Source organism: Gopherus evgoodei, chromosome 20, assembly GCF_007399415.2.
Source record: "Gopherus evgoodei ecotype Sinaloan lineage chromosome 20, rGopEvg1_v1.p, whole genome shotgun sequence".
Taxonomy (NCBI): domain Eukaryota; kingdom Metazoa; phylum Chordata; order Testudines; family Testudinidae; genus Gopherus; species Gopherus evgoodei.
Genome location: NC_044341.1, coordinates 17,530,170 through 17,556,895, shown reverse-complemented (window position 1 = coordinate 17,556,895; position 26,726 = coordinate 17,530,170). Strand labels below are relative to the sequence as shown.

General features: G+C 56.5%; 1 protein-coding gene across 1 annotated transcript in view; it reads right to left on the bottom strand.

Annotated features, from left to right (window-relative positions):
• Window positions 1–26,711, bottom strand: part of SLFNL1 (schlafen like 1) — a 29,435-nt gene extending 2,724 nt beyond the window's left edge. Inside the window, exons 1-3 of the mRNA XM_030538757.1 lie at window positions 25,743–26,711; window positions 5,561–6,404; window positions 1,336–2,025 (exon numbers count right to left, since the gene is read on the bottom strand). Of these exons, the coding sequence (XP_030394617.1) occupies window positions 1,336–2,025; window positions 5,561–5,974 (1,104 nt within the window). The 5' untranslated portion in view covers window positions 5,975–6,404; window positions 25,743–26,711. The remainder of the gene's footprint in view (window positions 1–1,335; window positions 2,026–5,560; window positions 6,405–25,742) is intronic.
• Window positions 26,712–26,726: the final 15 nt, after the last annotated feature.

Below are 26,726 nucleotides of genomic sequence, written 5' to 3'. Positions count from 1 at the left end.
CACGCTAGCCCTAGTCCTAACCTGAGAAGTAACCCTAAATTGGGCCTAACTTGAACTCTAGGCCTAGGCAGAGCAGTAACTTCACCTACTGTAAAATATCCCCAACCCTAACTGCAATTTAGGCCAAAACCTAAACTTAGTCTGAGCCTTAACCATAAAGTTACAGTCAACCTAACACCAGCCCGATCCCTAACCATAATCCAACCCTAGGCCTTAGCGAATCTGCCGCATTTCACCTCAGAGGTGGCTGGATTTCAGCGGTGAGGGAAACAACTGTACTATAGGCAAGTAAAGACTCGAATATATAGTTACATTTTACATGTTAAATTAATAATACCGTACTATAATAATTCAAGATCATTATCATTGTATCCACTCACAATTAATGGCACCAAACCAGAACTCACTGATGGACAACTTTGCCAAATGAAGAGTGATCATTTTATTATTACTTCTAAGCAAAATGTGTTAGGCACTTCGGTAGATGGCTACATTTTCTGGAGCTACATTAAACAGTGGTTTCTTGGATTCTCAGCATTACTTTCCACTGTGTGTATTTTTGCTCCTAACCCTTCGGTGAAATTATGGTGTTTAGGAATTGGGTGATATCCCTTTAAATAGTTTGTGAGCCCTCTAGCAGCGCTCACTGTCTCCAGTCTCAGAAACCACCAGGACCTTGAAGATCAGTAATGTGTGTATGTAGCTGGGCTACCTGGCTGGGGCTAGGGTGACCAAATGTCCCGATGTTATAAGGACAGTCCCGATATTTGGGGATTTTTCTTATATAAGTGCCTATTACCTCCCACACTCTGTCCTGATTTTTCATATTTGCTATCTGCTCACCCTAGCTGGGCTAGTTAACAACCGCAGTTATTTGTACCCCACTGTGCCCAGGCACGTCCTTTACATAACATATGTGCTGTGAGGGCCAAAGACAGAACAAACCTGGACAAATACAAGGAACGGACAAAGTGGGTATCGGAAGGCACTGTGATTAAATGTTTCCAGCCACATGACCTAGTCTACAGACAGAGAGAGCGAGGGAGGAAAGGTGTGTATGTAGAAAGACAGACAGACAGGGTCTGGGGATCAAACCATCTCCCCATGGCTTTGCCTAGGGCCCATTGCTGATAGCAAAGCCACAGATGGGTGAAATTCAGCCTTGCACTGAGTCTGTTCAGGGGTGAATTTCACCTCGGATCCCTTCAGCACGGGGGCTGCAGTTTCCCCTGCAGGGCAGGCTGCAATAGCATCATGGATTGCAGCTCAGGCTCACCCTGTATTTAGCAGCAGTTTGCTGCCTTGCTCTATTAGCGGCCCTTGCATGGCAGTTACCTGCCTGCACCACTCCTGGATGGCGCTCCCAGAGAGTGGTCCCTGGATGCTGCCGTCCCGGCGCAGGTACACTTCCCCCTGGTCCGTTTCATAAAGCAGCAGCTCCCCCTGCGGCCTGGGCAGATGGACGCTTAGCCGGATCACCTTCAGGAAGATGCCGGTGTCTTCTGCTTTGACCACAGGGATGAAGGTCAGGGCGTAGGCATCTGGGAACACCTGCGGCTTGAACCCTTTCAGAATGGAGTCAATGAGCAGACGGATGCGGTCCTCCTCTTTGGGCCCACACCTGACCCCATGCACGAAGCCGCTGTCCTCCACCCCCACGAAGAGGCTGCCCCCTTCGCTGTTGAGGAAGGCGCACACATACTTCCGGACGTGGTGTTTGAGGGTCCCACTCAGGTATTCCCCTCCACCCCGCTTGAACTCCACGTTCCTGGTCTCACTCCCCATGAAAGCGCCATAGAACAAGCGCTCCTGGCCCACGATCTCCCTCCGAACGATGGCGCTGTCTGACCTGGTGCCGCTCAGAGACACTGCCGGCCATTCCACCAGCTTCCGGGCTTGAGGGGGGCCCTTCCAACAAGGGCTGGGCTGGGCTTCCTCGGACCCCCACAGCCTGCTCTTGCCAGACTGCAAATGCCCCAGCATGGGAGAGTCTGGGGCGCTGGCACCATCCGTCTGCGTGTCACTCTGTGCAGAGCCAGAAAGATTAAAGGTCACGTGTACGCAGGGACAGACAGCGCAGAGTGGGGGCGACACGGACGACTGCAGCCAGTGTTATAACAACAGCACAAGGCCCCTACTCGTAATAATATTCAGGCTTTAAAGCACATGGGCCCTTTTATTTAATTGCAATTCTGCTGCAACAAGTGACTGCACTCAGATCTGCCCCGTGAGAATCACCAGCAGAGCTGCCGACTTCTTACTGTGCCTTTTAGTCCTGTCAGAGCAACCCAGTGACAGGCGAAGGCGCTGGAGACTATGGCTTCTTGTGCAGCATCCACAGAATGGTTCACTTCATTCTCCCCCTTGTCCCTGGGCAAACCCATTGAAGGCCTGGGGGGGTCCAGACAGCGTCTTTGTAACTGGTGCTGATGTGTGAGAAGGAAGAGCCCAGCCTGACTCTCAGGTCCTGGGGGACCTGGCAGTGCTGGCAGTTACACAGCTCGTCTTTTTAGCAGTAGATTGAGCATGCCTGAGCTGGAGTCATGGAGAAAAAACAAATATGGAGCCCGTGATGCCATTTTCTGTCACACTTCCGAGCAGAACTACAAATTACTGTCCTGGATGCAGGAATCACTGGGTGAAATTCTCTGGCCTGTGTTCTGCAGGAAATCAGGCTGGATGAGCATACTAGTACCTGCTCGCCTTAAAATCAATGAAATTCTGCCCTGAAATCAAGTGGGATGCCCGTTGTGTAAGTCAGTCCACATCACACCGTCCTATCTCCCTGGACACTGCTGGGTCCTTCCCAGTAGCACATTTTCTAATGCATTGGCTACTTAACAGCTCTTGCCATTTCCCCTGGGATCTGAAAGTCAAGCTGGACCAGGGCCAGCTCCAGGGTTTTTGCCGCCCCAAGTAGGAAAAAAAAAGCGACAGTTGCGATCTGCGGTGGCAGCTCTACCGCCGCTGCTTCAGGCTTCAGTGGCAATTCGGCGGCTGGTCCTTCGCTCCGAGAGGGAGTGAGGGACCTGCCGCCAAAGAGCCGGATGTGCCGCCCCTCACTGTTGGCCACCCCAAGCACCTGCTTGCTGGGCTGGTGCCTGGAGCCAGCCCTGAGCTGGACTCTTTCCTTCCTGCACATTATCATCTGTATTAAAGGTTCCACAGGGCCAAATTATACCCTTGGTAGCACAGGGGCAACCCTCATTGTCTCCTAATCCGGCCCCAGGAGACACAGCCCCTGGCCTTGGCTGGACTTGCCCAGCTTGAACGGACTGGAACATGGCAAACAGTTCTGTTGATGGTGCACAAGAAGGAACGGACTTCAGCTGCTCTCTCTCAGCTGTGCTGGCTCCTCGAGGCTAACGTAGTAACAAATTAGTGATTAAAAAAGGGTCAGCAGCTCTGGCTCTGTCTATGCACAGGAGGTGAACCCCCCTCCCTTGGGCAGGGGGCAGCACAAGGCCTGGCCAGCACAGTCCCTTTGAAGCCGTCAAACAGGGATGAAGAGGGATTATGTGGCACAAGGACCTTGGTAGCCGTGTTAGTCTGTATCAGCAAAAACAATGAGGAGTCCTTGTGGCATTTTAGAGACTAACACATTTATTTGGGCATAAGTTTTCATGGGCTAAAACTCACTTCATCAGATGGAGTGGAACATACAGTAGGGAGGTATAAATACACAGCATATGAAGAGATGGGAGTTGCCTCACCAAGTCGGGGGTCAGTGCTAATGAGCCAATTCAATTAAGGTGGAAGTAGGCAGTTCTCAACAGTTGACAAGAAGGGGTGGAAATCAGTTTTGTGGTGTTAATGAGGCCAATGTAAACAAGGTGGCCCATTTCAAACAGTTGACAAGAGGGTGGGAGTATCAGCAGGGGGAAATTAGTTTTTGTAGTGACCCATCCACTCCCAATCTTAATTTAGGCCTAATTTGATGGTGTCCAGTTTGCAAATTAATTCCAGTTCTGCAGTTTCTCGTTGGAGTCTGTTTTTGAAGTTTTTTTTGTTGAAGAATTACCACTTTTAAGTCTGTTATTGAGTGTCCAGGGAGATTGAAGTGTTCTCCTACTGGCCCCCAACCTGAAGCAAATACTCACCAGCAACTACACACCACACAACAAAAACACTAACCTGGGAACCAAACCCTGCAACAAACCCCAGTGCCAACTCTATCCGTGTATCTATTCAAGGGACACCATCATAGGAAATAATCACATCAGCCACACCATCAGGGGCTCATTCACCTGCACATCTACCAATGTGATATATGCCATAATGTGCCAGCAATGCCCCCCTGCCATGTACATTGGCCAAACTGGATAGTCTCTGCGCAAAAGAATAAAAGGACACAAATCTGACATCAGGAATCATAACATTCAAAAACCAGTAGGAGACCACTTCAATCTCGCTGGACAATTTCCCCCTGCTGATACTCACACCTTCTTGTTAACTGTTTGAAATGGGCCACCTTGATTACATTGGCCTCATTTAGCCCACGAAAGCTTATGCCCAAATAAATGTTAGTGTCTAAGTTGCCACAAGGACTCTTTGTCTTGACTGCACTGTATCTCAGCATGTCCTCTCTCAGAGCATCTCCTGGACATGGTGGTTCGGAGGGAAGCCAGTGCTGGAGTCGACAGGGAAGCTCTTCCCCATTCCAGGGCCAAGCCAGGAAGGCGGCATTGCTGCAGTGCAAACTGTGGGGGCCAGGAATCTTGCAGGCAGTGCCGATTGCTAAGAAATTCTACTTAGCAGCTCACACTACTGCTCTGACCCATGGGATGAGGTGGCTCATCTCTTGGAAGGAGGGAGTAACGAAGCGCTCAGCCTTCGGATGGAAGTGCTGCTGGGACTTAGTTCTCCTCAGGGCCACCCAGGGGGGGCAAGTGGGGCAATTTGCCCCAGGCCCCACAGGGGGCCCCATGAGAGTTTTTCGGGGCTCCCAGAGTGGGGTCCTTCACTCGCTCCAGGGTCCCCGGAAAACTCTCGCGGGGCCTGGGCCGCGGAGCTTCTTCCACATCCAGTCTTTGGCAGCAGGGGGTCCTTCTGCTCCGGGGCGGAAGGACCCCTGCTGCCAAATTACCGCCAAAGTGGGACCCGCCGCCAAAGTGCAGCCAGGTCTTCGGCGGTAATTCGGTGGCGGGGGGGTCCTTCCGCTCCGGGACCTGCCGCCGAAGTGCCCGGAAGACCCGTGGCAGGGATCCCCCACCGCTGAAGAGCCGGCTGCACTTCGGCGGTGGGTCCTGCTTTGGCTGTAATTGGGCAGCAGGGGGCCCCTCCACGGGTTTTCGGGGCACTTTGGCAGTGGGTCCTGGAGCGGAAGGACCCCCCGCCACCAAATTACCGCTGAAGCAGGGGCCCCCTGCCACTGAAGACCCCGGGCCCCCTGAGTCCTCTGGGCGGCCTTGGTTCTCCTGGGTGAGAACTCCCCCTTGTCCTGCTGCCCTGGTGATCTCAGTACCAAAAGGCAGCATGTCCAGCCCGCCCCACTGGGCCTTCGCTGTCGCTCTGCTAGTGTAGTGCCTTGTGCCTGTCCCAGCTCAATGTCTGGGCTTACCTCTTGGCACTCCTTAGCACTGGGCGAGGCTCTCCTGCCTTCCTCCACCACCAGGGTTTTCCCTTTCATCACTAGCTCTCTCAGGAGATGTTGCTCCATGTCTGAGGCAACCTGGAGCTGCTTCAGGACGTTCTCCAGGCTCAGCTCAGTGGACACCTGCACCAAGGCATAGGCCCGTCTCGGTTTCTTCACCACTTCTATGTCGTGCCGCTGCAGGGGGAGGCTGGCGGTGCCCAGAATGTCCTTCAGCATGCTGCAGAGAACCTCCCGCGAGTACTTGGGGTTTAAGTTCCCAATATACAGTTTGTAGACGTGAGTCAGGCAAGGGAGCGCCTCCTCCATGGGCCCTGCGAACGGCTCCCCTGCTGTCTCTTCCATAGGCTCCTCTGCTGATGACTCTGGTGAGTCGTCCATTGCTCAGAACCCCGTCCAGCTCCCAGTGCCAATAGCTCCCCGTCCCTGTCTCCAGTAGTAACGGTGCTCCAGTTCCAATGCTTCAGGCAACAAGACTAGCAGTGGCTCTTTTCCATCGTGCTGCCTCTGTGCTCTGCTGCTGGCAGGGCTGCTGGTCTGCAGAGTGCCATGGTAAACCCAAAGGCACCTTTCCGCCTTCAGGAACTTTCCCAAAGGAACCTGTTGTGGCTGCAGCCCTTGCACAATGTTATATTCTGCAAGGAATGAGCCAGGAAGAGAGCAGATCCTTCAATTCAGCCCTCGACTGCATAGCTAGGCCCAGAGATTCCTTGTTGCAGGCCCAGGAGTTGAGCCAGTGCGGGATGAGGGAGTGTCACACACAGCTTTAGCAGCAGGGTCCGGACAATCGCTGGGGGAGCTGCCTGCAAACCTGCAAAATAGGAGCAAGTCAGTACAGAGCTGCTGACAAATGGGCTGACTCTGATCTGTGCAGCGACAGCAGCATTGCACCGTCGGTTTCATCAAAGGGAGAAAGCCCAGTGCCCAGGCCTCTGTCATGCAACTGCACCCAGGAGAACATGCAGTCCCCAGGTAGGACTGGCGCTAGTTTTTTAGCGCCCTAGGCGCACGGCCATTTCGCCGCCCCGCGCGCTGGTCCCGCGGCTCCGGTGGACCTGCCACAGTTGTGCCTGCGGAGAGGGTCCGCTGGTCTGCGGCTCCGGTGGAGCTACTGCAGCTGTGCCTGCGGGAGGTCCACCGGAGCTGCAGGAGCAGCGGACCATCCACAGGAATGCCTGTGACAGCTCCACCGGAGCCGCGGGACCAGGGGACCCTCAGCAGGCACGACTGCGGCAGGTCCACCACAGCAACCTGCCGCCCACCCCCCTAGGTGTTTCACTCCTAACTGGTCAGTGCACTGAGGCGATGGGGAGGAGTCGAGGGCTGCTAGGAGGAGGCTGAGATGGCAGGCTGGGCTCCTGCCTGTCCAGTTGCCCTAGCAGCATAGCACCCTCTTCCCTGCTCCTGGAGTGCCATGGGCAGGGGCGGAGGTAGCGTGGCACAGAGCCCAGAGCTGTTCTGTGCTCCCCAGGAGTCTGGCAGCTCCCTGCTCCTGCCAGGAGGCTGCCCAAATGCCTCATCACAAGATCCTGCCATGCACCATCCTGAGTGTGCACAGGGGGCTGGCTCCCCGAGCCTGGTATGGCAGGAGCACAGCAGTGATGGGCGCAGCCGCTGCCCTGGGCACCATGTGCCCTGGCCTGTGTCGAGCAGCTAGTGCTTGGGATGGAGACCAAATGCAGCTTAGTGTATCCCCTCTGCTTCCCCCCACCCACTCCCCTTTGCTGGTCCCTGGACTCCCCTCTGCTCTCCAGGTTTAGGCCTTCCATCTCCTCCTTCCCAACTGCTCTCTCCCCCCATAATGCCAACCACACTCCTCTTCATGCCCCTGACGCTGGGCCTCCCTTCCTGTCCCCCGCTCCACTCAGCACTCCAGTCCCTACCCTGCTCCTGGGCCAGCCCAGCCCTGCTGCTGCCCTCACTGACCCCTCACCCTGGGGCAGGAGTCCTACTGCGGGAGGGACTCTGTGATACTAGGTATCTCAGGGAGCGTGACCCCAGCCCCCCATGCCCTGCTGGCCCTGCCACTTTCACAGGCCACAACCCCTCAGCAGTGCCCTCAGAAGCGTGACCCCCAAATCCCATGTGGTGAAGACCCCACATGTTGAACAGGCCAGGCAGGCTGGTCACAGGGACAGCCTGATTCCTGATGGGAAGGCAGAGGTGTGAGGCTTGCAGGGGGTGGCAGAGCGAGGCTGTTGGACTGGCGCAGGGCAGTGCCAGGGCCTAGGGGAAACTGAGGGGTTGAGAAGCTGGAGGACCCAGCTGAGGCAGGAGAGGAGCAGTTTGCCTGGCTCCCCTCTCTGAGGATGACACACCGTGGGGGTCCTTATGGGTCCCAGCAGCCCTTTTTCCTATGCCCAGTGTACGTTGTCCCTGGGTTGGGGCAAGGGCCATGGCGCCACAGCACCGGCTGATGGGCTCCCCAGAGGAGCTGCTGCCAGTGTGTGTCAGCACAACCCTCCTGTGTGCCCTGGGCTAGGCCCTACTGGAGCAGAGGACAGCCTCAGGAGAAAGACCCCTGCCCCTGGTTCCCTGCCAGGTGTGCACACTGACTGTGGCACGATTTACTCTGCCAGACCATTGCAGCCTCAGGTCTTGGCATCCGGTCTGTCACCCTGACACCAGTAACCAGCCAGCCCAGACAGTGCACTCGGCAAAGGAGGGTAGCGGTAGCCCCTTTATAGGGGGAAGTGACTTGACCAAGGGCACCAAGGAATGAATGGTGGAGCTGGAAGGGCACCGGAATCCCTGACTGCAAGACTAGCATCCTAATGTGTGTTTGCAACACACTGGAGCCGCCGGCTGGGTGTGCTGGGTGACGCCTGCCCTGCTTAGCACGATGCCCAGGGCCAGCGATGTTTGTGCTGACTCAGCACAGACCAGGAGGCATCTCCCTACTTTCCAGTGCACTTTGACAGAGAACAGCCAGGACGATGAAAATGCTGCCGAAGACTTGCTGGGGATATTGGCTGAAGTGGCTCCAGCAACGTTCCTTGCATTGAGGGGGTTTGATCAGCACCAACGCTCATGGAACACAAATATTCAAGTCACACACAGGAGTTTCCATGGGAACTGACTGTTAAAACTTCCTCACACGAGTGCTGGAGCCAGGAGCTTGTGTGCACCCACTGCCTGCGTATCCCTCCAGCCCATCAGGTGCAGGTGAGAGCTGCAAGGACCAGGCCAACCTCTTAATCCCATTGCCAGGTCCCTGACTTCCAGCTCCTCCTCTTGGCCTCACTTTCTAAGCCTTCCCAGCTCCAACCCCTCTTGGCTCACTGGGTTGGCCTCGTCCCCATTCCAACAGTGCTGCCAGCCATGGCCACCCCATTGGGCTGATTCTTGGAAGCAGACTGGGCTCTGCCAATGTCACGCCACCTATCACAATAGATTCCTATGTAGCTTAGCTCAGGCACGCACCTGGCCCCCATCAGCGCAGCACTGTGCACCATGCAGTTTATAATGGATTTACCTCATGCAGCCCTGGGGCAGGGCAGGGTCATTATTCCTATTGTACAGGTGGACAACTGATCTTCCTTGGCCAGACTGACAAGGTATTTAGGCTCCCAACCTCTGTCAATTTCTGTAGAAGCTAGAAATCTAAATACCTTTAGATCTGGGTCCAAGTGACTTGCCTAAGGACACACAGGAAATCAGTGGCAGAGCAGACACTTGAATCCAGGCCTACCCAGTGCCAGGCTCGTACCCTGATGACAGGCTACTTACCCGAACCACTAGCCCCTAGCGCAGTGGCTCCCAAACATTTTCCCTGCATGACCCCATTTTCGGATGTGTTGCTTCCCATGGCCCCAGGCGCACAGTGTGCATAAGCTCACACTGCATGGCAGACACCATTTTGTAGAGCAAAATAGCTTCATTGTGTGACATGGCGACCTCCCCACACTTGCCATTGCCATGCTCCGACCTGCTGATGGAACAATTCTGCTTGGGGTCGCGACCCACAGTTTGGGAACTGCTGCTTTGAGGCCAAGGACCTTCCCCCCTGTCAGCGCCAGCTATGCTGCAGCACCTATAAGAAATCAGCTGGGCCCTGACGGCGCGACTGGCTGGCGGGGACACCGGAGATCTAGTTTGAAAGGTTCATTAGCTCCGTTTCTCTCTTCGGCTCACGCTTGTTGTCTTAGGCTGTGAGCTCTTCAGGCAGGGCCGGTGCAAGGATATTTTGCGTCCTAGGTGAAACTTCCACCTTGCCCCCCCACCCTTCTCTCACCCCGGAGCATCGCTTATTATAAAATTTCAAAATCAATACTGCATAATGTGGCATTATTAATTAGAATTAATATAGAGAGGGAAGATTTGGCCCATGAAACAATAAGTATATTAAGATGCGGCCTGTGAAAAAGTTTGAGAAACCTTGACTTAAATTTCTTTGGTGACATGATGTAATATTCAGTATTGCCAACTTCAAACATTCAGAACTCATGAGCTGAGTCCCCACAAAAATCACTCGATATCTGACCTATCAGTCGTCATCCTCAAAGGAAACCTGCAAAACACTTTTTAAAAGATAAGCCTGGGAGCTTGAATTAGCCAGACCAGTGGTTGGGAACCTTTCAGAAGTGGTGTGTCAAGTCTTCATTTATTCATTCTAATTTAAGGTTTCATATGCCGGTAATACATGTTAATGTTTGTAGAAGGTCTCTTTCTATAAGTCTATAATATATAATTAAACTATTGTTGTATGTAAAGTAAATAAGGTTTTTAAAATGTTTAAGAAGCTTCATCTAAAATGCAGAGCCCTCCCGGACCGGTGGGCCAGGACCCAGGTAGTGAGTGTGCCACTGAAAATCAGCTCACGTGCCCCCTTTGGCACACGTGCCATAGTTTGCCTACCCCTGAGCTAGACATTACAAATAATGATCTCCATAAAGATGCTGGATTTATGGTTAATTACAACAATTTGCAACCCACTAATCTCCCCTTTTGTCCTGGGATTACAAGGGAGTTAATGTAAAAAATAAATAAATAATAGGAGATATACCTATCTCCTAGAACTGAAAGGGACCTTGAAAGGTCATCGAGCCCAGCTCCCTGCCTTCACTAGCAGGACCAAGTACTGATTTTTGCCCCAGATCCCAAAGTGGCCCCCTCAAGGATTGAAATTCACAACCCTGGGTTTAGCAAGGCCAATGCTCAAACCACTGAGCTATCCCTCCTGCTGCTACTTTACCTTGAATGGTCCCCTTGAATATGTGTTAACTCCTTGTGCTAAACTATCTGTTAGATCTAGTGTTTAGCTGGGACGCTGTTAGTACCTTTTCAGACCTGAAGAACTCTGTGTAGCTCAAAAACTTGCCCCTCTCACTTACAGACGTTGGTCCAATAAAAGATATCACTTCACCCACTTTCTCTCTTTTAAATAATGTGACAGCACAAGGGATTGTATAAAAATCATGTGTCCCTATAGCTAAACCCCAACACCCTGCTCCTTTTCAAGTATTCATAGTAATAAGTTCAATAACAGATTTGCAGATATTTGATATCTCTACTTAAAAATGACCTGACAACTTTCCAGCAACTGATGAAAAGTGCTTTTTTGAAATGCAGGCTCAGGGCTCCGCACCTAGGCGGCAGCGGCGGCTCACATGCCCAGGAGCCGCAGAGCCTGAGCGCAGCAAAGGAGGAGCTGGGGGGAGGGTGCATGGGGGCTGCCGCATGCATGCATCTGCTGCAGCCTGCAGGAGCATGGCTGCTCCCTGCTAGTGGCGCTGCCACCTTTGCAGGGCTGCTGCCCGCCCTGCGCTGCGCCGGCTCCTTCATAGCTGGGGCTCACCGCTTTTTGGTGCCCCCAACCACTTGTGCCCTAGGCCACCGCCTAGTTTGCCTAGTGGTTGCACGGCCCTGTCTTCAGGGAAGAGGGTAGGGCCGCAGGACGCCTAGCACTCCTAAAAATGCAAATTAAAGATAGTTAAATCACTACTGTAAGAGGACTGTTGGCCTCTCACTGAAACTCCGGAGGGGAGTTGGTTCTAGCTCCCAGTACCAAAAGGAAGGGGGAGGGTCGATGGGAGATCAGGACCCTGAGACTGACAGTCCCCAGGAACAATGGACAGAGGCCAATGCTCCAGGTCAGGGAGGGAGTCAGGAGGCCAGGCGGGTCCCGTCCTCCTGTGAGCTGGAATTGCCTGGGTCAGAGTGGGGCTGAGCTAAGGGGAGAGCAGGGCAGGGTCGGCCAGAGAAGCAGCCCAGAGGGCTGGAGGCGGAGCAGCAGCGGCGCTGAGGCAGGGTCAGGGTGGAGCTGAGGCTGGAGCTGTCCATTGCCGGGTGCGGTGAGCAGCTGGGGAGAGCGACAAAGGGGACCCTGGGCAGAGGGCCCAGCGCAAGGAGATGTCTCAGCCAAGAGACCCCTCAGGCCAGACTGGGGGGTGGGGATTGTAACCCCGACAGGGCGGAGGTGCCCCTGGGAAGAAGGGTCCTGCCACCTAGAGCCTGAGGACGTGTGGCCCCCGCCAGAGCAAGTGTCTGACCTGCAGCATCCCTGCAGCACAGCCAGGGCCTGGGCAAGAGCCTGGGATATGTGAGGAACAGACTGAACTGCCCTGATGTTCCAGAGATGCTGGTTGTGACGTCCCCAAGCCACAGAGCGGGATGACGGGTTTTCCTTTCACCTTTCCCATTTTTCTTTATTTTTTAAATTGATTGCTGTGAAATAAATTGTATTTGCTTTGAGCTGTATGTAATGATCAGTGGGTCAGGGAAGCATCCAGTGCAGAGAGCACCCCGGAGTCCCTACACCCTAGCCCCTGCCTTGAGTGACCACGACAAGGTTGGGGATTAAGCCCTCCTGGAATCCTGGGCCCAGCCTTGTTGGGGTTACGAGGACTCTGCCACACAGGAGAGTGGAAGGGGAGGCCTCAAGGGCAGGGAGGCCTCTGGGTAAAGGAAGTGTGAGCGAGGACTCAGATATAAGCCAGGAAAGTTCCCCACAATGGAAGGTCAGCATGTGATTTATCCGACAGTCACAAAACACTGTTACCTTTCGTAACTGTTCTTTGAGATGTGTTGCTCTTGTTCATTCCATGCCCTGCCCTCCTCCCGCTCTATCGGAGGATAAGAACATGCGCCAGAAGGCAGCCGAAGACACCTGAGCCCTAGTCGATTAAGCCTTCACCATCGGTGGAGGCACAGCCTGTGCTAGCTCATAAGTTCAGATGCAGGTGGTGATCCAATTCGAAATCCTCTCGGGACACCAGAAGGCCCTTCATCCTGTCAGCTGTTGTGATAAAGAGCCGGGTTGATCTGCAGAAGGGCTTGGTGTGCTCCACGTACAATGCCAGGGTGTGCCGGACATCCAGAGTGTGCAGCCATCTCTCCTCATTGGTAGAGTGAGGCTTTGGACAGAACACTGGGAGGAAGATATCCTGGTTGACACAGAAATGTAACAGAAATGCGACACCATCTCAGGTAGGAAAGCCAGATGGGGCTGCAGCTGGATCTTGTCCTTGTCCGAAGTGAGGGCTTTGCTCTTGGATACATGCCCTGCTGAGGTAAATCGATACAAGGAATGCAACCTTCCACGACAGATGGGAAAGGGAACAAGAAACCATGGGCTCAAAGAGGGAACCTGTGAGCCTGGAGAGTACAAGGTTGAGGTCCCAGTGGGGAACCGGATCCCAGATTGGCAGAAAGAGCCATTCAAGGCCCTTCAGGAACCTGACTGACATCTCATGTTAGAATACCAATTTACCCTGGACATGAGGATAGATGGCCGATATGGCTGCCAAGTGCACCTTGATCGAAGAGAAGGCAAGGCCCTGGTGCTTTAAATGAAACTGATAATTTAGAGCGGACTACACAGACGACTGGGTAGGGGAGAAGTTGCTGTCAGATACCCAGAAGGAAAAAAACACTTCCCCTTTGTCAGGTAGCCCTCCACCAGAGCGACTTTTCTGCTTTCCAAGAGAACCTGCTGTACCTGACTAGAGCAGGTCTGTTCCTCCGGATTCAGCCATGCAGCATCCAAACTGTGAGGTGGAGAGCGGTGAGGTTTGGGTTCAGGAGCTAACCATGACCATGCGAGAGTAGATCACGCTAGCTGGGCAGTAGCCACGAGGCTGCCACAGTGAGGTCCATGAGCATGCCAAACCAATGCTGGCAAGGCCACACTAGGGTGATCATGACGACTCGTGCCTTGTCCCTCTTGGTTTTTTAGAGGACTTTGCTGATAAGTGGATTTGGCAGGAAGGCGTACATCAGGACTCCTGGCCATGATAGGAGAAAAGCATCGGAAAGGAAGCCTCTGCCAAGGCCTGAGAGAGAGCAGAACTGATGACACTTTTTGTTCAGTCTGGTGGCAAACAGGTCCACGGATGTCCCTGAGCTCCCCTGCGTGTGTATATAATGTGAGCTGCTCTCAAGACCATAACCCTTAAATCTGCAGCGTACTGAGATGTGCTCACCGAGGTCAGACGCATCCAAAATCAGGGAGACCGTGGGTTGCAGGCTTGCGAACGGCACTCCTTCCAACACTAACCTGGGGTCGGACCACTACTGCAGAGAGGTAAGTACCCTTGGAGGGGCTGTGATGATTTTGTCAAGGTGATGTCTGGCGGGGGAGCAGACTGACACCATCCACGTCTGAAGGGGGCACAGCCTGAGTCTCGCATGCTGCCATGTGACCCAATAGTCTGAGACAGACCCTGGCCATGGTGAGTGGATGTGTGGTGTGACAAAGTTCCTCCTCTACCTTGGTGGGTTCTGCGCTATTGGCGGATTTGCTCGCCTCAGAGATCTTCCCCTCTGGTGGAACCCACAGTCCGGGTCAACTCGTCCTGTGTCTGATCAGGAGCTGAGAGGTTTGGGGGGAAACAAGGCCTGCCTTGTACTCTGGGTTCCAGCCCAGGGCCCGGTGGATTGCAGCAGTCTGTAGTGACTCCTGTAACAGCTGCATGACAGCTACAACTCCCTGGGCTCCCATGGCCTCCTCCAGACACCTTCTTTATTCTCACCACAGGACCCTCCTCCTGGTGTCTGCTAACACTTGTACTCCTCAGTCCTCCAGCAGCACAGCCTCTCACTCTCAGCTCCTTGCACCTCTTGCTCCCAGCTCCTCACACGCGCACCACAAACTGAAGTGAGCTCCTTTTTAAACCCAGGTGCCCTGATTAGCCTGCCTTGATTGATTCTAGTAGCTTCTTGATTGGCTGCAGGTGTTCTAATCAGCCTGTCTGCCTTAATTGTTTCCAGAAAGCTCCTGATTGTTCTGGAATCTTCCCTGTTACCTAACCCAGGGAAAGGAGACCTACTTAACCTGGGGCTAATATATCTGCCTTCTATCACTCTCCTGTAGCCATCTGGCCTGACCCTGTCACAGTGGTGATGCTGGCAATCAGCTCTGACATTGCCCTGAACCTGGCCTCTGGCAGGAATGCTCTGGCTGTAGTAGAGTGGAGCACCACTCCGATAAACTCTATCCATTGGACTGGAATTAATGTTGATTTTTGTTCATTTATCAGCAGGCCCAGGGCTCGACAAGTGGCTTGCATCTCAACGCTGTGCTGGACCTGGACCCTGAAGCAGCCCTTGATGAGCCAGTCATTGAGATACAGGTAAATCTGGATACCCCGACACCTGAGGTAGGCCGTCACCACCAACATGCATTTTGTAAACACCCTTGGCACCATTGCTAGGCCAAAAGGGAGCACTGCAAATTAGTAATTGGTGTGTTGGAGACAGTTGACATGCCCGTGGTGAACCGTACCGGCAATTGGTGACGGGGCTCCCAGGACCAGCGTCTTGACTCTCCAGAGCGGTGCTGTGAGCTGGGAGACAGGCTCGGGTGCTCCCAGCACCAGGGCTCTGGGGACTGGTGCTGCACCTCTGCAGGTCTGTTCTAGCCTACTGGGTAGCACTGCCTCAAGCCTGAGGAACACTGCCTGGAGTCTGGGGACAGACCCCGGGAACTCTGGCAGGCAAGCCGACCTGCGTCTGGTGGCGCTGCTCAGGTAAGAGCTGACAGGGCACCCCCTATGGCGAGGAGCGGTGCTGAACTGATGGGGACTGCTGAAACGGTCCCAAGGCAAGTTTACCCCTCGAGGCACCTCAATGGCTGGCATGGGCGGCATCTGAAGGGACAGAATGTCCTTTGCAGCCTGAAAAGCCTCGAGCGTGGACAGCACCACCAGGTGCTGAGTGCCTCTGCTGCTCTGAAGTTAGAGCCTGACCTCCAACTGGAGAAGAGCTGTCCCTCATGGATCTTTGCTCTCCTACTCTTTATGGGGTATAAGAGAATGTCCCTTCCCAGCTTCTCTTTGCTTTTTAGCTGGTACCAGGGATGGAGATCGGTGCTGGTAGCGCACTCTGCACCAAGGTCGCAGGGCTGGGAGTAAAGTCCGATCTGGTTGACTCTGAGGCTGGTGTAAAGGCTGACTCCATAAGGAGCGCTCAGAGATGAACGTCCTGCTCCTTTTTGGTCTGCAGTCTGAAGCTCTTGCAAATGTGACACTTTTGGCTAACACGGGTTTCCCCTAAGCACTTCAAACAGCTTCTCTGGGGATCACTGACTGGCACAGGTTTCTTGCAATAGTCACAAGGTTTGAAGCCCGGGTGTTTGCTCATGTCTTGCTCTTGTCCATTCCATTGTAGGTGTGTGCGCTTGCCACATACACCGGTGCTGGAAGTTTTTCCCTCAGTGGTATCTGTAGGGGACTGGCTCTGGCGCTCTGTGGAGTGGCCTCCCTATGGCGCGGTATAAGGGACACCACTGGCTCCCCCCGCTCTCATTTCCTTCTTGCTGGAAACTCTGACAGTGGGGAAGGAGGGCGGGTTGTGGAATGGACATGAGCAACACATCTCGAACACCAGTTATGAAACTGGTTTTTTTTCTTCGAGTGCTTCCTCATGTCCATTCCATTGTAGGTGATGCCCAAGCAGTGCCACCGGAGGCGGATAGGAGTTCACAGACATGTCAATTGCAACACATTCCTGCCAAACCCAGCATCCTCTCTGGGTAATGGCGTAAGATCCTGTATAGACTCTTGGACCTCCGACAGACCCGAGTGAAGCCAGGATGCTCTCCTCATTGAGATGGCTGAGGCCATTGTTCTGGCCACAGAGTCCACCACGTCTGAGGCCACCTGGAGGGCCGCTTTTGCTACCGCTTTGCCCTCTTCGAGGATCACGTGGAACTCCTTCTTGGCTCCTCAGGCAGCGAATCCTCAAACTTGGCCATGGACCTGCTGAAATCACAGCGGCCAAGCAGGGCCTAGTGATTGGCCACTCGCAGCTGGAAGCTCTGGGAAGAATACATTTTCCTTCCAAATAAATAAGAGTCTTTATTCTTGGGGGTCACTGCTGGTTGGCCCTACCTTTCCTGTTCATTAACGACTCAGACCACCAGGGTGCTTGAGGCAGGGTGTGTAGAAAGGCATTCATATCTTTTAGCAGGCACGTAGTACTTTTGTTCAACCCTTTTGGAGATGGGGGGCAGCAATGAGAGAGTCTGCCATAGGGACTTGGTGATCTTTGCCACCCCCTTGTAAGGGCAATGCCACCTGGGCTGGGGCTGCCAAGCTGAGTACATCGAATAGGGAGTCTGAGGGTTCCTTCAGCTCCTCAGCATGAAGCTCCAAGTTTGAGTTGACCCTTCTTAGCAGCTCCTGATGGGCCTTAGCACCACCCTGCAGGACTGGACGAGATGAGGGGCCCCCGTAATTGCCTCATCAGGTGGAAATGAGGAGGAGAATGAGGAAGCCAGCACCGGAGGCCCTGCTGTCTCCAAAGGCTGCTCAGCTGGTTCCTCCGTGGGAGCCAGGTAGAGCTGAGCTGAGGGGTCTTCTTCCTGGAATCCTCCACGTCAGAGAGCAGGTGGGAGACAGTGCCTGGTGCCTTTTCCTAAGCCCCTGAGGCTGACCTGAGCTCTTGCGAGGGCTGTGGGAACCCCCAAGAGTTCCAGGGATACCATGGGGCAGCCACTGGCCCTGGGGCCACAATGCTGCCGGTAATATAGGTACTCCCGGTGCAGGGCCCTGGCCTGCTGGTATGGACTCCTGTTTGGTACTGGAGTTTGAAGAAGAGAGACTGTGTCTGGGAAACCAGGATGGTGCTGACTGCTTGTCCCAATTGTGACCATGTTGATCCTGGTGCTGTGACAGGGATCTCTTAGAGGGTGATGAGTCCCTGTGCTGAGCTCCCGGAGATTGATGGCATTTGGCAGATCTGTGATGGCGGCCTGGTGATCGTCGCCTCAGGCTTCTCAAGCGGTGCCGGAGCGAGTCGACCAGCAAGATGAGGAGCGTCGCCCCAGTGGCAACCTGTGCTGGTAGTGAGGCTCCCGGGACCATTGTCTTGTGTCCCTGGAACAGTACCACATGCTACGGGAGCAGCTAGGTCAGTCCCGATATCGGGGCTGCAGGGACAGATGCAGCTCCATGGCTCTGCACCAAGTCACTGACGATCTGCCTCTCGAGCCTGAAGAGCGGTGCCCCAAATCCAAAGACTGGTGGGGGCTCCAACAGGCCTGCCTCCCCATGGCCAAGGTCTAGCAGCTCAGCGTGGGTGAGTGCTGGCGGGACACTTCCTGATTGTGGTGCCTGGCCCCAGCCTGCTCCACTCTGCTCCCCCAGCTCCCAGGCTTGGGGAAAAGGAGGGAATCGCCTCCCAGCACTCACCACCGGCAGAGCGGAGCGGGCTGGGGCTGGGTCGCTCCACTTCCCAGTGCAGGGTGGACCCGACGCCAACCCCTGCTGCAGTCCTCTGGGACGCATCGCTCAGGAGACGGGGTTTGGGCGGGGAAGGGGCGGAGTGGGAGTGGGGTGGAGCAGGAGTGGGAAGAGGCGTGGTGGGGTGGGGGCTGAGGGGAAAGGTCAGGCAGGGGCAGAAGCAGCTTTCCTGGGCTCTGCTGTGAGCAGCCCAGGAGGAGCCGGCTCATTCGTCCGGGGAATCGGGCTGGCCACTGAAGCTGGCTGCAGCACACAGCTGCATAGGGCATCAGGAAATTTGGGGCAATTTTGTACCCCAAATTTCCTGGTGTCCTATGCAGCTGTATAGTTTGTGTATGGGTAGGGATGACCCTGCGCACAGATGGGGACAGCTGGAAAGGTCCCAGGGTGGGTTTGCCCTAAGAACAGGGCACTGCCGTGGCTGGTGTGGGAAACGCCGGTAACACTAAGGGCTTGGCTACACTGGAGAGTTGCAGCGCTGGTGGTGGGTTTACAGCGCTGCAACTTACTCACCGTCCACACTTGCAAGGCACATACAGCACTGCATCTCCCTGGCTGCTGCGCTGGCTGTACTCCTGCTCCTCCTGGGGTATAACGACTGCAGCGCTGGTGATGCAGCGCTTCTCCACCAGTGTGGCCACCTAAAGTGCTGTAATTGGCCTCCAGAGGTATTCGGAGGTATCCCAGAATGCCTGTTCAGCCACTCCCAACAGCACTGCAAATGTGGCCACACTGCAGCGCTTTCCCTACACAGCTGTAGAAGACAGCTGTAACTCCCAGCGCTGTACAGCTGCAAGTGTAGCCATACCCTAAGATGTCCTGCACGGCCTGCAGGGCCTTGGGTGTCAATGGCATGTCCAGGTGCCAGAGGACCGTGTCACTGTCCGGGGTGGCAGGGGCGCCTCGGGATGGGCTAACCCACTCGACCTGAGTCTGGGCCCAACTACTACACAGAGGTGAGGAGCTGCCTTCTTGGGTCCTTGCTCCCCTCTGTCCCTCTCTTTCCCTTTATGGGATGTCAGAGATCATGCCTTCCAGCCCTTTCTTTGCCTCCTGGCTGGCGCCAGGGAGGGGGATTGGCATCGGCCCAAGGACGGCACTGGCAGAGCCCTCCGTACCAACACAGCGGTACTGGGAGCAGAGTATGACCGGGATGGCTCTGGTGCAGGTCCTAGCGCTGATTCCATCAGGAGCACCTGGAGACGTATGTCTCGCTCCTTCGTTGTCCAAGGTATGAACCCTTTACAGATCCGACAGTTGTCACTGCTTTGGATCTCGCCCAGGCACCTCAGACAGCTACTCTGAGGATTGCTGATGGGCATCGTTTTTTTACCACGATTGCAGGGTTTGAAGCCTGGGGATCAAGGCATGCCCGATCTATAGGCTGAGTCCTGTCCAGGACTAATGAACTAACTAAGGGAAACTAATAACACTTCAATGATTTCCGGGGAAGGTTCTTATCAGTGAATTGAGACGGAGGCGGCTTGCTGAAGCAAGATGACGTTCCAGCACCGTCACTGGCGGTAAGAAGGAACTGAGGATGGTGGGGGAGCTGGCACCCCTTATACCGCACCATACGGGCGCCACTCCAGAGGGCGCCAGAACCGGTCCCCTACAGATACGGTGGAGGGAAAAACTCCAGCACTGGTGCATGTGGGGAGCGAACACACCTACTATGGAATGGACACGAGCAAGCACGTGAAGAACTAAGGCCTTCTGCTAAAACGTCACATGGCTTGTGCACAGGCTGGATAAAAAAGTGTTGGACACAAACCAGCTACAAATTAACGTGCGGATGTTGTTGCACTTTGAGCTATTGGGAGAGCAGACAAAAGGCGACGTTGGTCACTGGAAAATAACCTCGCATGGCAAATCCTGCACTAGTAAAGCCACTAAACATGGTGAGGCCTGTGCTACTCACAGGGTTGGGGCTGGTAGCACTATGGGAGAGGGGTGAGCAGGGCAGCCCCCGCCCCACATTGCTCTAGAGGTGCCTTCTACCTATCCAGCTTCCTCCCCTTCCCGTACAGGGCTAGCTAGAGCAGAAGTGCATTTATATTGATTTCACTGTGGCCAGACTGGGGGTTGACTGGTCAAAAATCACAGTCCCAGCAAAGCACAACTAGTGCATAGACAGGGCCAGCCACCACCCTTGGAAAGAGAATCACTTTCAAAGACTGTGCTTCTGGTCGCCCCTGAAGATTGAGTCCCACTCCCACCAGCCCAGCACTCAGTCCAGTGGGCTGCTCCCAAGTTATAACCAGAATGATACCTGGGGCCCCAGGCAAAGCACATGACAGCACACTCCTGAGGCTTGAATCTTCGTCCTAGGGTAGTCTCCATGGACTGGGGGCTTGGGGGAAGCTCCTGCCCCTTCCTAGTTCCCAGGGATCTCAGAAAAGCAAGAAGTCAGGAGCTGGGTTACCATCAAAGGGCTGGTGATCACATCAGTCAGGACAGAAAGACTCCAGTGCTGGTCAGCCTTCCAAAACTCCTGGTGTCTGAACCCAGGAACAAGCCAACCCAGGGCTTTCCTTGCCCTCCCCATTTCTGCTGTGAGCAAGGACATGGCTTTAAACCAGGTGTCTGGATTGTGAGGTCATTGAGCATCATCAGTGAGGTGCCTGATGTAAGGAGAGAGGTCATTGTGCAGGGAAGTGCATGCTAGCTGGAATGGGGCAGATTAATGCTCCATGCACCTGGCAGAAGTGGCCCAAAAGGACGGTTGCCGGCCTCAGTGGTTAGCCAATGTTCAGGGCATTCCTGGACTGGAGGAGAAATGGATAATGGAGGAACAAACAGCAGCAGGCAGTTTCTTGTTCAGAAATCCAAGCCTGCTTTCCAACTAGTCTTGTGCCCAAAAGATACTCTCTCTCATGGCTTCCTCCTAGGGCCACACTCCTACTGCTTCTTTGCTTTCCGATCCTGTCTGCTTCTCACACATCCAGACATGCACAGCCCTGCCAACCAGTGCCCCAATATCTGCATTTGCAGTTGGTCCCAGGGAGCCCTCTCATTCTACCTGGATTAGTTCTTGCTCATGCCTTCCCATGTGGCCTAGTGCTGCAGCTTCTATTGGTTCAACGCCTTTTAAACCAGGGCCATTGAACTGCTCCCCCAGGAAGCTGGAATGAAGTGTGACTATCGTGGCCCCCAGTGTCTGCAAGGTCACTGTCTGCCTGGAGATCAAAGACACAGTTTCAGGCAGACAAGAACACTCTCCATCACAGCAGCAGGTCCATTAGCCCATGCTCTGTATGTGGAGACAGTGGATATCAGCTGTGAGTAGGGTGCTGGAACAATTTGTACAGTGGGGGGCCGAGAATCATTGAACCAAATTGGCAACCCTGGATAGGATAGAAACCGCTTCAAGTCGGGGGATGCTGCAGCAGCCCTAGTTCCAGCACCTGTGGCTGTGAACCATGGGCAGAGCTCCCATCTCCCGAAGGCCATGGGGTGCAGTGAAGCCAGAACCACACCTCGCGCACCAGAGATTTTTCAAAGATGTGGTTCACTGCCCAAAGAACCAGTCACCCCCCTCACCTCCGGAGTGGGGTGAGTACAGGAGGGGAGCGCTGAAGCAAATCACCTAGACTAGAGCCATATGAGAACAGGCACTGAGGTGGGCAGGAGGCAGATCCAGAGGGGAGGGGAGGGGGGAGATGGAGGGCTGAGGGGATGAGGATGGCTACAGGGGATGTTGGGGAGATATCGGGGGGCAGGAATGGATGCAGGGGGTGAAGAGCGAAGAGGTGAGGGGAGGGGAGGAGATGGAGGGCTGAGGGGATGAGGATGGCTACAGGGGATGTTGGGGAGATACGGGGGGCAGGAATGGATGCAGGGGTGAAGAATGAGGAGGGGAGGGGAGGGGAGGGGAGGAGGGTGATGGAGGGCTGAGGGGATGAGGATGGCTGCAGGGGGTGCTGGGGAGATAAGAGGAGGGGGCAGGAATGGGTGCAGGGGGTGAAGAGCAGGGAGGGAGGGGAGGGGAGGGGAAGATGGAGGGCTGAGGGGACGAGGATGGCTGCAGGGGGTGTTGGGGAGATATGGGGGGCAGGAATGGATGCAGGGGTGAAGAGTGAGGAGGAGGGGAGGGGGAGATGGAGGGCTGAGGGGATGAGGATGGCTGCAGGGGGTGTTGGGGAGATATGGGGGGCAGGAATGGATGCAGGGGTGAAGAGTGAGGAGGAGAGGGGAGGGGGGAGATGGAGGGCTGAGGGGATGAGGATGGCTGCAGGCGGTGCTGGGGAGATATGGGGGGCAGGAATGGATGCAGGGGTGAAGAGTGAGGAGGAGGGGAGGGGGAGATGGAGGTCTGAGGGGATGAGGATGGCTGCAGGGGGTGTTGGGGAGATATGGGGGGCAGGAATGGATGCAGGGGTGAAGAGTGAGGAGGAGAGGGGAGGGGGGAGATGGAGGGCTGAGGGGATGAGGATGGCTGCAGGGGGTGCTGGGGAGATATGAGGAAGGGGCAGGACTGGATGCAGGGGGGTGAAGAGTGAGGAGGAGAGGGGAGGGGGAGATGGGGGGCTGAGGGGATGAGGATGGCTGCAGGGGGTGCTGGGGAGATACGGGGGTGCAGGACTGGATGTAGGGGGTGAAGAGCAGGGAGGGAGGGGAGGGGAAGATGGAGGGCTGAGGGGATGAGGATGGCTGCAGGGGGTGCTGGGGAGATATGAGGAGGGGGCAGGAATGGGTGCAGGGGGTGAAGAGCAGGGAGGGAAGGGGGAGATGCAGGGGATGGTGTGGGGTTCACGCGGAAGGGCTGACGATAGGGACAGGGCGGAGGCAGGGGTGATAGGTGAGGGGAAAGGAGGGGAACGGGTGCATGCAGGGGATCTGGGGTGGGATGAGGAGGCAGATGCGGGGGGTGACATGGGGGTGCCGGGGCAAGGGTGGACGTGGGGGTGAGGTGGGAGTGCCGGGGTGAGGTGGGGGTGCCAGGGTGGACGACAGGGTGCCGGGGCAAGGGGGGATGCGATGGCGCCAGGGGGAGAGGGGATGTGGAAGCAAGGTGGGGGTGCCAGAGTGAGGGCAGATGAGGGAGTGCTGGGGGGTGCAGGGAGTGAGGTGGGGATGCTGGGGCAAGGGTGGAAGTAGGGGCACCAGGGTGAGGGCTTACACGGGGGATGAGGTGGGAGTGCTGGGTAAGGGTGGATGCAGGGGTGAAGGCAGATATGGGGGTGCCAGGGCAAGGGGGGATGCAGGGATGCCGGGACGAGGGGGAACGTGGGGGCAAGGTGGGGGTGCCAGGGCAATAGTAGGCACGGGGGGTAAGGTGGGGATGCTGGGGCGTGAGGTGGGGGTACTCAGTGAGGGTGGCCATGGGGGCAAAGGCGGCCATGGGGGTGCCGGGGCAAGGGGGCATGCGGGGGGTGAGGTGGGGTTACAGGGGTGAGGGTAGACGTGGAGGTGCCAGGGCGAGGGTGCTGGGATGAAGGCGGATGAGAGGGTGCTGGGGCGAGGGTGGATGCAGGGTGGACATGGGGATGCCGGGGCAAGGGCAGACATGGGGTTGCCGGGGCAAGGGCAGACATGGGGTTGCCGGGGCAAGGGCAGACGTGGGGGGTGAGGTGGGGTGCTGGGGCGAGGGTGGGTGCGGGGGATGCAGTTGGGGTGCTGGGGGGAGGGCGGTGCAGGGGGGAAGCAGGGGTGAGGTGGGTGTGCCAGGGCAAGGACGGATGAGGTGCAGGGGGGAGGTGGGGGTGAGGCGGGGGTCCCAGAGCAAGGGGGACACAGGGGTGAGGTGGGGATCCCGGGAGGACATGGGGGTGAAGGGGGAGGAGGGGACGAGGTGGGTGTCCTGGGGTGAGGGGGGACATGGGTGGAGGTGCCAAGGTGAGGGCGGACAAAGGGGTGCCAGGGGTGAGGTGGGGATGCCGGGGGTAAGGGGTGGACGAGAGGGTGCCGGGGAGGCGGGGGCGAGGTGGGAGTGCTGGAGCCAGGGTAGATGAGCAGGGGCGGGGGGGAAGCGGGGCAAAGTGAGGGTGTCAGGGTGAGGGGGTGCAGGGTCAGGTGAGGGTGCCGGGGCAAGAGTGGACGAGTGGGTGCAGGGAGAAAGCAGGGGTCCTGGGGCGAGGGTGGATGAGGGAGTGCAGGGGAGAGGCAGGGTGAGGTGGGGGTCCTGGGGCGAGGTGGGACAAGGGGATGAGGTGGGGGTGTTGGGACGAGGGTGGACGAGGGGGTGCAGGGGAAGGCGGGGCGAGGTGGGGGTGTCAGCATGAGAGTGGATGAGGAGGTGCAGGGAGGAGGCAGGGGCGAGGTGGGGGTGCTGGGGTGAGGGCGGACGAGGAGGTGCAGGGGGGAGGTGGGGGTCCTGGGACGAGGGGGGACATGGGGTGAGGGGTGGTGCTGGGGCAAGGGCAGATGAGAGGGTGCAGGGGGGAGGTGGGGCAAGGTGAGGTTGCCGGGGCGAAGGGGGAAGAGAAAGTGCAGGGGGGAGGGACATGGGGTGAGGTGGGGGTGCTGGGGTGAGGGTGGACGAGGGGGTGAGGTGGGGGTGCTGGGTGAGGGTGGACGAGGGAGGCATGTGCGATGCAGAAGTCCCAAGGTGAGGGGGAACAAGGAGGTGAGGTGGGGGTGCCGGGGCAAGGGTGGACGAGCTGGTGCAGGGGCAGGTGGGGGTCCTGGGGCTAGGGGGTACAAGGGGGTGAGGTGGGGGTGCTGGGGTGAGGGCGGACGAGGGGGGTGCAGGGGATGCCAGGGCGAGGGTGGACGAGGGGATGCAGGAGGTGCCAGGGCGAGGGCGGACGAGGGGGTGCAGGGGGGAGGCAGGGATGCTAGGGTGAGGGTGGATGAGGGAGTGAGATGAGGGTGCCGGGGCGAGGGAAGATGAGGGGGTGCTGGGGGGTGCCAGGGCGAGGGTGGATGAGGGGGTTAGGGGGGAGGCGGGGGGTGCTGGGGCGAGGGCGGACGAGGGGGTGAGGTGGGGTGTGCTGGGGTGAGGGTGGATGAGGGGGTGCAGGGGGTGCCAGGGTGAGGGCAGATGAGGGGGTGCAGGAGGGTGCCAGGGCGAGGGCAGATGAGGGGGTGCAGGAGGGTGCCAGGGCGAGGGTGGACAAGGGGATGCCGGGGCGAGGGGGGGCAGAGCAATGCAGTGCGGCTCTGGAGTCGTGGAAGTAGCGGAGAGGCTCAGGTGGGAGGAAGGAGCAGAGCAGCACGTGAGGCAGAGGACTTCAGGGCAGGGGAAGGGGGTTGCTGCTGCTAACCCTGGGGCAACCAGCAAAGCTCCCCCAGGCGGGTGCCTCAGAGCACATCCCCCGCCGTCGAGGGGAACCAGCTCAGCAATCACAGCACCAGCTGCCAGTGCTGCTGAGTCTAGTCCTGGGACTGGTGCTGCCTCGAGCTCTGAGGTCCCTCCTGTCACCACGCCATGGGGATCACGCCCTGATCCCCTGGGAGAGGCCCTGGGACCGGGCGGGGTGGGCGAGGCCAGAGGAAAGGCTGGCCTCATTACTGGCTCTCACCTTCTGCTGGTCCGTAGCAAAATCCGTTCTCGGCCCCGATCCTGAGACTGAGCAACCCCCTCCTGGCACGGCGACGAGCAGAATGCCTCAGCGGCTCACACAGCTCAGGCTGTTCTGGTGGAAAGAGCCCCCTGTAAATCGACTGCACTTCCCAGAGCAGGTCTGGGTTAGAGCTCCCTGTGCAGCCCAGCTTGGCCAACACTCTCACCAGGCCCAGCACTGCAACAGCAGCACATGGGGGAGAAACAGAGGGAAGCAGGTGCCAGGCAACGCATCAAGTACCCTAGCTCGTTCCCCACCTCAGCGCTCAGGCCTGGGAATGACTGGCTCCTCCCTAGGCTCCTTGTCAATTCCCGGACGGCCTTGGGCTCTCCCACGTGCAGACAGGAGTGAGGAGAGGGGCAGAAGACACTGACAGAGTTTAAAAGGTTCCAGGGATTAATCACAATCTACTGCTGGGGAACCTCAGCTCTGGGATCCCAAGTCAGGTGAGCTGCTGCTGCAGGCAGACAGCGCTCGCAGACTGGCTGGGTGCATTGCATTGACTGCGGTAGTTTCAAAGGTGTAAATGCTCAGGAGCCGGATGTACAGATCATGGAGGAGCAGGACTGGCCTGGAGCCTGCCAATGGCTCATTCCTATCTGTACGTGCCTGCTGCCTCCAGCAGAACAAGCTTCCAGCGGCAGAGAACGCCCTCCCTCGTGGAGAAGCAACTGTGCAGGGGCAGACCCCTGCTCGCCTTGGGTGCGGAGCTCCCAGGCTGTGTGGGGGGCTGACAGCCCTGTAGAATGGGCCTCTCTAACCACCTGACAAAGCCAGCCAAGTAATGTGGTTATTCTTTTATTTATAAACAACTCAACATAAAGTAAGTGCAGAGGAGAGTGCTGGCTGCGCTGCATTGGGACCTGCCTGCCAGAGGCCCGTCTGCAGCCGGACAGCAGCAAAGGAAACATGAAAACCAAGGAGGTTTCTGTGCTGCTGCTG